The 15,233-nt window shown below is 35.3% G+C and overlaps 1 protein-coding gene across 2 annotated transcripts in view; it reads left to right on the top strand.

Annotated features, from left to right (window-relative positions):
* FCHSD2 (FCH and double SH3 domains 2) overlaps positions 1 to 15,233 on the top strand; it is a 222,154-nt gene that overhangs the window by 174,405 nt on the left and 32,516 nt on the right. For both annotated transcript variants that reach the window (XM_019649420.1, XM_019649421.1), the window contains one exon: positions 7,210 to 7,314. In XM_019649420.1, coding sequence (XP_019504965.1) covers positions 7,210 to 7,314 — 105 coding nt within the window. The remainder of the gene's footprint in view (positions 1 to 7,209; positions 7,315 to 15,233) is intronic.

Below are 15,233 nucleotides of genomic sequence, written 5' to 3'. Positions count from 1 at the left end.
CCCCGAGCCCCTCCCATCTGGCAACCATCAAAATGTTCCCTGTATATATGAGTTTGTTTCTGTTTTGTTTGTTTTGTTTTTACCAATTCCACATATAAGTGAAATCATATGGTATTTGTCTTTTCTGTCTGACTTATTTCACTTAGCATAATGCCCTCTAGGTCCATCCACGTTGTCACAAGTGGCAAGATGTCATTCTTTTTATGGCTGAGTAATATTCCATTGTATAAATTTACCACTTCTTGTTTATCCATGGGTCTATCAGTGGACACTTAAGTTGCTTCCATATCTTGGCTATTGTAAATAATGCTGCAATGAACATAGAGGTGCACATGTTTTTTGGAATTAGTGTTTTTGTTTTCTTCAGATAAATATCTGAAAATGGAATTGCTAGATTGTATGGCAGCTCTATTTTTAATTTTTTGAGAAACCTCCATATTGCTTTTTATAGCAGCTGCACCAATTTACAATCCCACCAACAGTGCACGATGGTTCCCTTTCTCCACATCTTCGCCACCACTTGTTTATTGATTTATTGATAATAGCCATTCTGACATCCATGCAGTGATATCTCATTGTAGTTTTAATTTTCATTTTTCTGACAATTAATGATGTTCAGCTTCTTTTCATATGTTATTGGCCATCTGTATGTCCTCTTTGGAGAAATGTCTATTCAGGTTCTCTGCCTAGATTGTTTATGATTGGGGTGTTAAGTTGTATTAGGTCCTTATATATTTTGGATATTAACCCCTTTATCAGATGTATCATTGGTGAATATTTTTTAGGATTCAATAGGTTGTATTTTTGTTTAGTTTATTTTCTTTACTGTGCAAAGAATTTTTAGTTTGATGTAGTCCCATTAGTTTATTTTTTCATTTATTTCCCTTGTCCGAGGAGACATATCTAAAAACATATTACTAAGAGCAATGTCAGAGAGTTTACTGCCTATGTTTTCTTCTACAAACTTTATGGCTTGGGGTCTTACATTTAAATCTTTAATCTATTTTGAGTTTATTCTTATATATGATGTAAGAAAGTGGTCTAGTTTCATTCTTTTGCATATGTCTGTCTAGTTTTCCCAGCACCATTTATTAAAGAGACTGTCTTTACCCCACTGTATATTCTTGTCTCCTTTGTCATAGATTAATTGACCATATAGGCATGGGTTTTTCTGGGTTCTCTATTCTGTTCCATTGATCTTTGTGTCTGTTTTTATGCCAGTACCATTTTGTTTTGATTACTATCACCTTGTAGTATAGTTTGATATCAGGTGGCATGATACTGTCAACTTTATTCTTTCTCAAGATTGCTTTGGCTGTTTGGGGTCTTTTCTGGTTTCATATAAATTTTAGGATCACTTGTTCTTGTTCTATGAAAAATACCATTGGTGTTTTGATAGGGATTGCATTGAACCTGTAGATTGCTTTGGGTAGCATGGAAATTTTAACAATTAACATTGTTCCTATCCATGAGCATGGTATATGCTTCCATTTATTTGTATCTTCTTCAATTTCTTCAAATTTCCCAAGTACAGGTCTTTTACCTCCTTGGTTATATTTATTCCTAGGTTTGTTTGTTTGTTTTTGTTTTTGATGCAATTTTGTAAATGGGATTGTTTTCTTAATTTCTCTTTCTGATAGTTTGTTATTGGTGTATAAAAATGCAACTGACTTCTGAATATTAATTTTGTATCCTGCTACTTGACTGAATTTATTTATCAGCTCTAATAGTTTTGGTGGAGTCTTTAGGGTTCTATATATATAGAATCATGTCATCTACAAATAATGACAGTTTTACTTATTCCTTTCCAATTTGGATGCCTTTTATTACTTTTTTTTTTGTCTGATTGCTGTGACTAGCACTTCCAGCAAACAAGGACTTTAGAACAGTGAGTAAGCTCAAGGATTTAAAAGAACATAAATATGAGCATATTGAGGAAAGAAAACAAAGATATACAGAAAAACCAAATGGAACTTATAGAGCTGAAAATACAATATTTGAAATGAAAAAATTGATAGGTTAGATGCTGGAAAATAAAAAACCAGAACAACCAGCTTGAAACATAGTAGCACTAAGAACTATGCAAACTGAAACACAGAGAGAAATAAAAGACTTTTTAAAAATAAAAGGAGCATCATTGACCTGTGTGGGACAATATGTGATATAACATATTTTATGAGTTAAAAAGATTTCTTCGGGAGACAAAACAATCAGAAGAACATTTGAAAAAAATTATAGCTGAAAACTGTCCAAGTTTAATAAGAACTGTAAAACTCCAAATCTAAGGAGCTCAACAAACCCAGATGGGTAAAACACAAAGATCACTCCAAATTATATCATAATCAATTTGTTAAAAAACAATTTGTTTCTCAGTGGTGAAAGACAGAATGCATTTCCTCTAAGATCAGAAACAAGATAAGGATGTCCCTCTTACGCCACTTGTATTGAACATAGTACTAGAAATCCTGACCACACCAATTAGGCAAAAGAAAGAAATAAAAGCCATCCAAATTGGAAAGGAAGAAATAAAATTATCTTTGTTCACAAATGACATGATCTTAAATGCAGAAAATGTAAATGTTACACACACACACACACCTACCTATTAATAAACAAATTCAGCAAAGTAGCAGGATACAAAATTAACTCACAAAAATCAGTTGCATTTTTATATGCTAACAATGAATAATCTAGAATTGGAAATTAAGAAGACAATTCCACTTACAATAGCGTCAAAAAGAATAAAATACTTGGGAATAAACTTAACGAAAGAGGCAAAAGACTTGTACACTAAAAATTATAAGACATTGATGAAATGAATTTAATAAGGTGTAAATAAATGGAACATCATCCTGTGTTCAAAGAATGGAAGACAGTGTTAAGACAACAATACCACCCAAAATGATCTGCAAATTCAATGTAATCCTTATCAAAATCCCAACAGTGTTTTTCACAGAAATAGAAAAACCCACTCTAAAATCCAGATGGAATTTCAAGAAACATTTAATAGCCAAAATGTTCTTGAAAAAGAACAAAATTGGAAGAGTCATACTTCCTGACTTCAAAACTTATTACAAAACTATAGTAGTCAAGATATTGTAGTACTGGCATAAGAACAGACATATAGACAGACCAATGGAATAGAAGTCTCAATATTTAAAAAATACTAGTTATTTCCAAATTAATCCATATATCAGCACAGTCCAAGTAAAAAATGCAGCAGAGTTTTTGTAGAAATTGATAAAATGCTTCCAATATATATGTGGAAAAGCAAATGATCTAGAATAGTCCAAACAATTTTGAAAACTAAGGACAAACTTGGAGGGCTTACTCTACTTGGTTTCAAAACATAAAAATACAGTAATCAAGATGTTGCGGTATTGGTGTATGAATAGACTTATAGGTGAATGGAACAAAATAAAGAATCTAGAAATAGGCACACCACATATACAGTCAATTGATTTTTAACAAAAATGTGTCAAACTTGTAAAAATGCTAAATAAAGTTTAATAAAAATGAATCCAGGGCCAGCCGAGTGGCTCAGCTGGTTAAGAGCTTGCTTGGGAGCACCAGCTCTGAGCAGCAGGGCTGCGGTTCAGATTCCACATTGAGGGCCATTGAGGCTGCGCCCTCTACAGCTAAGATGGTGAACAAACAGCTCAACCTGGAGCTGGGCTGCTGTGAGTCGCCGGCGATGGCGTAGGCTGCAGCAGGGCTGCAATGGGCTACCGTGAGCTACGTGAGTGGCTGGAAGCCAGAATGAGCGGCTGGTAGCCGGTGTGAGCTACCAAGCCAGAATGAGCGGCTGGTAGCCGGTGTGAGCTACCGGGAGCCACTGTGAGCAGCCAGCCAACGACCGGCGACCCATTGCCTCACCCAGGAAGAGTGCAATGATCATACCAACATGGGCCAGTGAAGCAACGTCCTCCACAACTAGACAGAAGAACAAAACAGCAATTTGTCTACCTGTCTGTTCCCCTCGCCCCAATTCCCCAATAAAATCTTTAAAAAAAAAAAAATGAATCCAGCTGTGTTTTAAAAGCACATGACTAATTAGGGTGCAAGGATGATTCAACAGTATATAATTTATCAATATAATAACCTGCATTTACAGAATAAAGATAAAAAATTCTATGATTATTTTCATGATTGCCCCAAAAAGCATATGATTAAATTCAGTATCCCTTAGTGATTAAAAAATAAAACAAAATTCCCAGCCAGCTGGATAAAGACTTTTTCACCCTGACAAGGATATCTTCCTGAAACTTAGAGCAGACATTATGCTTGATGGTTGGGTTGTATTTACTTTTTTATAGCTGCCATAAAAAGTCTCCACAAACTTAGTGGCTTAAAAGAATACAAAATTATTATCTCACAGTTCTAGAGGTCAGAAATCTTATTGAGCTTGGCTAATTTTTCAGTTCTAGCTTTAACAAAGCTGAAATCAAGGTGTCAGCCAGGCTGGCCTCTGGGGAAGAATTTGCTTGCACGCTCATGCAGGTTGTTGTCAGAATCCATTTCCTTATAATTGTACGACTGAGGTCCCTGTTTTCATCCTGGCTGTCAGCTGGGGCTATACCTAGCTCCTACAAGCCAATCTTCTGTGCATAGGCTCCTACATCTCAGAGCCAGCAATGATGCCTTGAATCCTCATGCCAGGAATCTCACTGACTTCCTTTTTGGCTTATCTCTCATCTCATTCCAGCCAGAGAAAGTTCTCTGTAAGGGGTCATGTGATTAGATTGTGCTCACTCAGATAATCCAAGATAATCTCCCTATTTTAAGGTCCATAACTCTAAAATATCTGCAAGTTATATCTTACATATACATAGTTCCAGGAATTAGGATGTAGATTTCTTTTGGAAACCATTTTGCTTACTACAGTGATAATAAGAAAATAGTACCCTATCATCACTACTAGTTTTCAGTATCATAAGAGGATTTAGTCAATGCATTAATGAATGAAAAATAAGATGTGTAAATATTAGGAAAATGTACATCTGTCATTATTTATAGATGATGTGATTCTGTACCTTCAAAAGTATAAGAGACCCAGCTGTCAAACTATTAGAAGTAATAAGAGTTCAGTAAGGTGAATAGATACAAGATTATATACAAAAATGATTAGTTTTCCTATTTACTAGAAATCATACATCACAAAATGCAGTGTATTTACCACAGCAATAAAATACTGATGAATCAACCAGTGAAATGTTATAATCTGTAAGAAGAAAGACATTTTTAAACCAAAGAACAAAGTAAAATAGTCTCTTTACTTTTGAGTATATTTGAAATTTTTCACATGTTAATGACATTTCAAAGCTTTGGGAAAATATTTATTCAATAAATGACGTTAGAGCAATTGTGTATTAAGGGAAAAAAATGTAGATTCCTCCCTTCCACCAAATACAAAATAAAATTCAGAAGAATTAAAGAGCTAATTGCTATATTTTTTCAGTTTTTGGTTATTAAAAACTGGAAAAATATAGAATTTTTTAGCATATTGCAGATGGTTTAAGCAAGATACAAAACCCAGGACCCATAAAGGACAAGACTGATAAATGTAACCACATTAAAAACTAAAAATTTCTGTAAAACAAAAGAAATTTTTAAAGTTAAGAGAAAGGGAATAGAATAGGAGAAAATATTTGTAACAAAAGAAAAAAGACTACTATCTAGAAAGAATACATTTAAACAGTACCAAAAAGACATAAAATTAGAAAAATGTGTGGAGGAAATGAACTGCCTATTTATAAAAGTAGAAATACAGATGGCAACATATGAAATATGATGCTCTCTCTATTACACAGAAATGAAAATTAAAACGAGATAATCTTTATTTATCATATTGGCAAAAATTCAGAGATTGACAACATCCAATGTTGGTGAGAGATAAAGAAACATGCTCTCGGGCCGGCCAAGTGGCGCGATGGTTAAGAACTCGCTTGGGATGCCAGAGGGCCCCGGTTCGGATCCCACATATGAGGGCCAGTGACACTGCCCTCCACAGCTAAGATGCTGAACAACAGCTCAACCTGGAGCTGGGCTGCCATGAGTCGCCGGCGACGGCGTGGGCTGCAGTCCCTGTGGCAGTGGATTGCCATGGGCTACCGTGTGTGGCCAGCAGCCAGCGTGAGCGGCCAGCAGCCGCAGTGAGCGGCCGTCCAGAAGCCGGCGACTGATCTGCCTCGCCAGAGAAGAGCGCAATGATGGTGCCAACTTGGGCCAGTGAAGCAACATCCTCCACAACTAGATTGAAGAACAAAACGACAGCAACCTGTTCCCCTTCCCCCAATTCCCCAGCACTGTTCCCATCCCCCCAATTCCCCAATAAAAATCTTTAAAAAAAAAAGAAACATGCTCTCACACACTACTAATAGAAGAGTAGGTACAATCTTTTGGGGCAATTTGGTAATGTCTATTAATATTAAAATGTACAATTTCCATTTCTGTGTTTTTATCTTAAATAAATATTCCCACATGTGTTCAAAGAGCCATTGACTAAGTTGTTTGTACAGTACTATTTTATAATATTGAGAAATTTATAAATTCACATAGCACTAGATTAAGTAAATAAAGCATGGTACAGTTAAACTATTGAATCTATGGATTAACTAGAGAAGGAAATCAGTCTATTTATAAAAATATAAAAAGGTTTCTTAGACACATTGAGGGGATGATAGATCTCATTTCATTATTTTTTAAACAAAACTGTAAGTATGTAGGAAATACATAAGAAATGGTTTGAAAAAAATACACAGAGATTGATGGGACAGTGGTTACCTTGAGGTGGGTACGTGGTGGGGCGTGCAGGTATAATAGACTTTTTGCCACTTTGCTTTCGTTGTTTTGCAACAATTCTTTATATTCATGTAGTTTTTAAAAATTCAAGGTATACATATCAAAACGTGCAACCCAAATAAGGTTTGTAGATTCTGCCAATGTCTATTTCCTGGTTTTTATATTTGTATTATACTTATACAAGTGTGTGTTGCCATTAGGGGAAGCTGGGGAAAGGGGCTCTACTACTTTTGCAACTTCCTATGGGTCTATAATTAGTTCAAAGATTTTTTTTTAATAAACAAAAATGAAAAAAATTAAAGATTAAAAAGGGAATTGTGCCTACTCATCACTAAAGTCTTTTAAATTATCTAAATACTGTAGTCACTTAAGAAAAACCAGTTATTGTTTTCTTATTTTCTTTAATAGGTTCTAGATGATCTGGAGTGTCATGGAGTTGCGGTATCAGAACAAAGCCGAGCAGAGTTGGAACAGAAAATAGATGAAGCTAGAGAAAATATTCGTAAAGCCGAGGTGAGGTGGCAACTAACTGTGGCTTTTTGCCCAGCTCCAACTTCTCAGCTGTGATATATACCTTTAAAATTCAGTTTCTATATACTGATTATTTTGAAAATGATTCACCATCTTCATCTGTATCCAAGTACCTGCTTTGTACAAGGTAGTACATGCAACAAAAAGACATTGAACCCACTAAGAGTTTACAGTCATGAAGCATTAAATAACGAAATAATTAAATCACAATGAAGATACTAATTTAAAATTAGTTTCACCAGGTACATAATAAATCAAATTAACGGTATGGAAATTGACATAAATAAGTTCAGAGCCTAGAAAAGTTTCCCCTATATGGAAAGTTTTCTGGAACCTTGATCCAGGGGCAGAAGCTGAACTTTTCAGAAGAGAAGAGACTTGGTTAAACTGACAAGGCAAAAAAAGTTACAGCAGTGGATTTTAATCTGTGGTCCTTTGAGGGTTGTGTGAAAGTGTGAAGCCCTCTCTCACACACATACACACACACAAAATGTACGTTTTTATGTACAGTGTCCAGAAGTTCATGTACCTAGGATAAAATTCCCTGACCTAGAGGGGGAGAGGTTGGGATGAAAAGAAAGAAGTTATTTGAAAAGGAGAAAGACATAGGATATAGCTTGGCAGTTTAGATTTTATTAATGAAGGAGTTTTGTGAGGAAATGTGGCAGAAAGTAAGTAAAATAATTGTTATTAGGACTAGTTCACTGTGGACCTGTGCACACTTGGGTATAGTTATCTACCCAATACACCATGGTGAAGGGATATGGAAGTAAACATGAAAAAAAGACAGGCTGTCCAGCCCTCAAGGAGAATATGTACTTGTTAGGAAGGCATCAAAAACCCCCCAAAAAAACTAAGACTGGAAAGCATAAGTGCCAAGAAGTGGTCCACACAAGAAATACCACTTAATACTTGGTATTGGGAAATAACTTTCTAACAGTCAGATCTGCCCAATGACAGAATAAGTTCCCTGGGGACACAGTGCAGCACTCTAAGTGTACAATAAGATTCTGGGCAGACATCTGTCAGGGACTATACAAGGAATTCTTGCATTGGTTGAGTGTAATCTAAACTAGTGATTTTCAAATACCCCCTCAGAACTCTGGAGGTTTTGAGGTCATGTTTCAGGGGGGTAGAGGTTTGCGGTTGTGAGGCCTCATAGGTAAACACCCATATTCTCATTGGATAAATCTCTATGGAATATGAGCATGTTTTTGGACAACCTCATGAAAGTGATCTGAACCAAAAATGGCTTGCCATCTGCCTGGTCTAGAGAAGCCCAGTAACCCCAACTCACCTTTTTTCCTGGCACATGATCTATAGCCTCCATAGAGAAGAAGTCAGGGTATACAGTAAATAGCCATTTTCCTCTCTGAATTCATGGTCATGGCTAAACCACTACCCTAGTGTGCTGGCCAAGTACTATTGGCAAGCCCTTGCCTAGTTTGAGAAACATTGGCTTGTGTAGAAGAATTTTTCCTGCTGTTTGTTTCTTCAAACTCTGAGTGAAGCCAGTTTCAGAGCCTTGGTAGAACAGGACAAGTCTAAGAAGTTTTCTAAAGGGTGTGTTCGCTCTTATATTTTCCATTTCCAGACTCCATCCATGGTGTCACCGTCTGCTGCCCTGGCTCCACCAAACCCCCAGTAGTGCAGTAGTAGGTATCAGTCATTCAAAGTCTGCATGTAGGCTGAATGACCTGTAATTTCCATGAATGTTAAACTACCATGTTTGTTAGCTAAAGGTAAAAATATGATGTGAGATTCCCACAACAGAATGTCTCATCTCTCCTAATACCAGTATTTGAGTCTGCATTCTCAAGGATATTTTTCTTACCAAAAATATGGAATATGCTAAAAACCATGATGCCAGATCCATTAGCTCAATTCTGAATATCTGTGAAATGTAGTTAATCCTACAGCTATCTTAAAATAGTCTCATGTGATTTCCACTTATCAGATACAGAAAATAACCCAGCTAAAATTAGATGGCAAATATGAGGGTAGTATTGAGGTAGTACTTACAGGATTGTCATAATGAAATTTTTGGATAAACTAGAGACTCTTCAGAGGAATAGACAATAATGGTTTTATTGGATTCCCCTTTTTTTTTCTTCTGCCTGTATATCATTTGCATTGAATTTTTTCTTTTCATTCGGTAGTTATTTACTTTATCATAAATATCTATACAAAAGGGAAAAAGCTGGTTAAAATTCCATTGTATCCTTCATGTTTGGTTTTTAGCTCCTACTAATATGAATGTTACCCTCCCTTGTTGGTTCATCTGCTTTATCCAGTCTTTTCTAAATTATGTTTCCATTCAGTATTGCTAATTAGAATAAAAACCTTTGTGGCACTCAGTAATAGATTAAAGAAACTTTTTACAGTCATAAGAAATTAAAAATATAAATGGCCTGTGCTTTTCCAAAGAACAGGGATTATATAGTGATTAATTAATTACTGACTGGTTAATATGAGAACAAATTTACTAATTGATTAGTTTAACAAATACTTAATGAGTACCTCCTGTGTGTTAAATACTGATGAATATACTAGACATACAGTGATGAACAAACTATTGTTACTGTTAGGATCTCTGTATTGGTGTAGAATTAACCCCTGGTCGTTTGCAGAATGTAAAAAGAATTTACGAGACTCTACAAGAGTATCCAGAGAAAAGATTTATTGCAAGTTAAAAAGGGAGAGAGAGTTCTGTTTGGAACTGGCAGAACTTTTGCCAGGCAGTCTGAGAGTGAGAGCTGCAGAGACAGAGGGATAAGAGAAAGATACTGGCACAAGTTTGCCAGAGCAGTCTGATGGAGACAGCTGCAGAGACAGAGGCATAAGAGAGACAGAGATACTGGCAAAAGTTTAGCCAGAGCAGAGTCCGATGGGGGGCAGCTGCCCCGATGACAAGTTGTGCTGGGGTTTTATATTTTTCCATGCAAAATGTAGGGTGCTTGTCAGCTTGCAGGGGGGCTGCCGTTACAGTTGTCTTCTGGGAACTGTCCTGTTCGCATCTATGATGGAAGTCAGCTTGCAGGAGGTGGCTGTTGCGACTGGGAACTGTTTTGTTCCCACCTGTGATGGATGTAAGGTGCTTGTCAACCTGCAGGTGCAGTGCTAACCACGGGATTCAGGGCCACGCAGTTAAATTTTAAGCTTGTTCATGTTAGCTCACAAGCTTGCTCTTGTTAACTCTGCCTGTCGCATCCTGCCAGCTCACAAGCCTGCTCCTGTTAACTCTTTACTTGTCTCATCAGTCTCTATGATGTCACAAGAATATATCTGTTTACAGTCCCTGACTAATTCAAGAAATAAAATGAGGCAAAGCTGCTTAAATTAAATTTTAATAACAATCTTTCTGACCTGGTATTTAGGTATTTGAATTTTTGAAATGCCTTTTGTCATACAGACACACACACATTCTTCATATGACATATTACACATTTTAAAAGCATCTTGCCAAGAAACCAAGAATTTTAAAAGCTATCTTTTTGGCAGCTGCATATGACTTACGTTGTTCCAGAACATAATTATTTTTATATATTTAAATTGTAACTTTTATTTGGGTTGAGGGTAGTTCTTTCCTCTTATGACAGTAAAATGTTTAACACAAAGAGGAGAAAGTTAATGTAAAAAGATAAAGATACCCAGAAATTTTTAATAACTCATGTTTGGCATAAGATCTCTAGAAGGAATTATAGACTACATGATTCTTTCTCTAAGATATAACTATATTCTATGATCTGAATTGAATGTACATTTAAAAGCCAAAATATATGGTATCAAGTGAATTAACAAAACCAAAAAAAAAATCAATTGTCTATATAAACACATTTTCACAGATACCATTTTCTCTTAAATTATCATCTCATAAGGCTCTGTGTACACCAGGAATTCAAAATTACTAAGTCATCTTGAGGCCTGCGCAGGTCCCAACCTGTCTGTGGTTTGGGGTTGCTATCTGCCTCATAAAGCAAAGCAGAGGATTTATCTTCTGAGAAGACAAAGTCATCTTCTCTGAAAAAGCCTCCTACATAGTTGGCCTTGGCATCTTCCAGGAATGAGAGGGTGGGGATTGAGGCCTCATGGGTCTGGGCTTTCAGTTGAGGTAGGTAAGAACAGTAGTTATAACCAGAAAGTCCAGAGTGAGGTGTAGTTACCTCCAGAACAAGTCGCTGTTTACCCAGCCTGGGTTTCATGACAGTCATAGAAGTGGACTCCTTAACAACAAAATAATAATTCAGTTCCTCCCCGCCCCCCAAAAAAATTACCCTGTCATATTATACCTCAATAACTCAAAAATGGTAAGACCCTTACCATAATGCTATTAAGAGATGTCTGAAACTTTCAGTTGCATAAAATGTGAGTCCTCATTACTGCAAGGTTAATGAAATGCCAAGGGTGAGCCTACTATTAAAATGAAATTTCCTATCACATCACATCCAAATTTACATTACCTCAGGTCTTGTTATTGTGGGGTTTCACTGCACTCTTATAATATGGTATGTTTGCGGACCTCTTAATCACTTTCTTCAGTTTTTATTGTGAAAATTTTCAGGCATGCAGAAAAGCTGAAGAGTAAATATATAATTTCCCAACATGCTAAATTCAACAATTAATATCTGCAGTATTGACTTTATGTGTTTATTTCTGTTCTGTAAAATGGAAGTTAATTCTGTAATTTTCTATAATTGAAGTTTGTTCTGTTCTGTAAAATGGCCTAATTAGAGTCAGTATTTTAGGCAAGACTACTTTATAGATGATATTATTATTCTTCACAGGTGTTTTTATCAAGTTGCCTGGCTGTTAATGATGTTGAGTGATCACTTAATTAAGGTGGTGCTACCAGGTCTTTTCACTGTTAAGGGTCTTTTTTTTTCCCATCACAATTAGCAAGTACTAGTCACCTCCAGGTTGACAAATAGGTATTTCTCTCTCTGAATTATTATGATATCATAGAATTTAAAAAATCAACTCTATTGAGGTATAATATACACATAATGAAATGTAACAATTTCAAGTAAACAGTTTGATGAGCTTTGACAAATGCATACCCCTAAATATCTATTACCACAATCAAGATATAAAATATTTCTGTCACCCCAAAAAGTTCTCTTGTGACCAGGCCACAACTGATCTGCCTTCTGACACATCTTTTAGTTCAACTCCAACAACATAAATATTAGATTACTTGATATTGTTCTACACATCACATACAAAGATCACCCACACATTGTTTAGCCTTATTTTTTATCTTAATCTCAATTTGATGAGTTATCATTACTATGTACAAAAGCTCACTGATCTTTTCTGTATTTTATAACCTACTGTTAAGGACATCCTGTAAATTTTGCTTTCAGATATTATATTTTGGGCTCTAAAAATTCTGTTTAGTTCTTTATATCTTCCAGTTCACTCCTATTTATCTTCATGGTTGTTTTAAATCTGTAAGTATATTTATAATAGCAACTTTAAAGTCCTTGTCTACTCATTACATCAGAGTTGTGATTTCTAGCTCTCTTTCTATTGACTGATTTTTTCCTTTGGTTATGGTTTATATTTTTCTGCTATTCAAATAGTAATTTTTTACTGAATACTAGAAATTGTGAATGTTTGGCTTGAGTGTCTGGATTCTCCTTTCTTCTTTTAAAGACTATTAAGTTTTGTTTTGGCAGCCAAGTCAGTTACTTGCTGATCAGTTTGATCTGTTTGAGGCTTGTTTTTGTTTTGTTTGGGTTTGGTTCACTTGACCCTTGCCAGTAGGGCTAATTTAGCCCTATTAATAATGTGTTTCCTTTGTGCAGTTTTAGGCTGTAGGTATCCAACAAGCTCTCTCAACTCTGACTGGGTAGAATTTCAGCATCTTTCAACCCTGTACAGTCTCTGGGAATTTTTCAGTTCACAGCTCTATAGTAGATGTTCTTTCTCCAGTAACTATTCTTTGCTTCTCATGGGGTCCTACCTTATGTATTCCAAATTTATTATTATAGATTTTTATTAATTTAGTATATTTTCAATTATAGTTATTATTGGGCTTTTTAAAGCCCCATGTTGTCTAAATGTGACCTGTGGGAGTCCATTTAAGCTGACTTCCATGTCCTTTTGACATCACTCCCATTTTAGTCCTTGAACATTTTCCTGCTTTCTAGCACAACAAGCTATCATAGGCTCACCTTGTATTTTCCCTGCCCAGACTTAGATTTGGCCTTTTCTCCAAGGACCTCTGATTTCTTTTAGTAGAGAATAGTATTTAGACACCAAGACCTAAGTTGTGAAGGTGCTTATTGTTATGGTTGTTATTTATTTCTCGGCCCTTTATTTGTTGTTAGAGCTAGGAATTTATTTTTTCAATCATGAAATGTTGATATTTCCAATTAAAATTTAAGATTGGAAGGATTTGATTAAACTTCTCTGATTTTTATATTTATCTTTTTTCTCTTATATTACAATCTTTTTTCTCTTATATTAAAATATTATGATAATATTATTATGATAGATACTATAATATTTTATTTGTGTTATCCTGCAGTATATATTAAAGTTTCAAAATTACAATACAATATTATTAGTAGTAAACTACTGAGTGTAATTTAAGATTTCTTTATAGTTCCCTTTGAATGTAGAATATATCTCTGTAAGGATTTCTGCTTTTGGTAATAACAGACTAGCTTATGTCCTCTTTTAGGTAACAATTATTAATCTGGGGTAAAAATATTTAAAATACCTATTTGGTAGAACTGGAAAATCACCCAAAGCATATAAAAACTGAAGAGAAAATGACCCTTGAAAGAATGGGACCATACTTGGTGATATTTACATCATTATACAGCTGTTTTTGAAGGGCTACATGCTAGAATTTTAGCAGAGTCTTATTGGCTTCAGGATGAATGTCAGGGGGCCCTCAAGTTTACATATAAATAACCGTCCAAATCCTTGGCCAAACCTGAATATACATGTGTAGCAGAAAGTCTAAGGAGCTTGGCAGGAAACAAGAGCTGGAAAACAAAAAATTGAGCAGAAAGGTTTCCTGTTGCTCTAATCATTAGAAAAGTGGAGTGATTATATTAATATCAGACAAAATAAACTGCAGAACAAAAAATATTAAGAGGGATAATTCATAATGACTATATCAAGAAGATATAACAGTCCTAGCTATGACTATAACGAATAATAGATCTATAAAATACAGGAAGCAAAAGCTGACAGAACTGAAAGAAGAAATAGACAAATCTACAATTGTGGTTGGCAATTTCAACATTCCTTTCAGTAATTGATAGAACAAGGAGCTAGAAAGGAAGGATATAGAAGATTTGAACATTATCAACCAACTTTACCTAATGGGCATGTATAGAACACTCCATCCCACAAGAGTAGAATAAGTGTTCTTTTAAAGTACACGTAGAATATATTTATCCACCTACTATGAATCGGCTCTCGTGTGGTTTTGCAGTCCAATTTCACATTGCTCAACAAGTCAAAATTTCGGACTTTGAAAAGAATAATATTCACCAACTCTGGCAAAAATCAAGAAAAACGAAAAGTCATAAATAATCCCAGAAATAAAAAGGGTACATAATTACAGATATTATAGATATTAAAACGATGGAAGATATTATGAACATTAGGCCAATAAATTTGAAACTTTAGATAAAATGGGAAAATAACTAGAAAAATATCTCTTATTAAAACAGACTCAGGAATGGTAGAATATCTGAATAACCTTATTCCTATTAAAGAAAGTGAAACAGTAGTTAAAAAAAAAATCTTACTTTGGGCCGGCCAAGTGGCTCAGTTGATTAATTAAGAGTGCAAACTCTGGGGCCGGCCAAGTGGCTCAGTTGGTTAAGAGCTTGCTCAAGAGTTTGAGCTCTGAGCAACAGTGGTTCGATGCCCGGCCC

The sequence above is a fragment of the Hipposideros armiger genome, unplaced genomic scaffold (assembly GCF_001890085.2).
Source record: "Hipposideros armiger isolate ML-2016 unplaced genomic scaffold, ASM189008v1 scaffold_132, whole genome shotgun sequence".
NCBI classification, from domain to species: Eukaryota; Metazoa; Chordata; class Mammalia; order Chiroptera; family Hipposideridae; genus Hipposideros; species Hipposideros armiger.
This window is presented reverse-complemented; position numbering and strand designations above follow the sequence as displayed.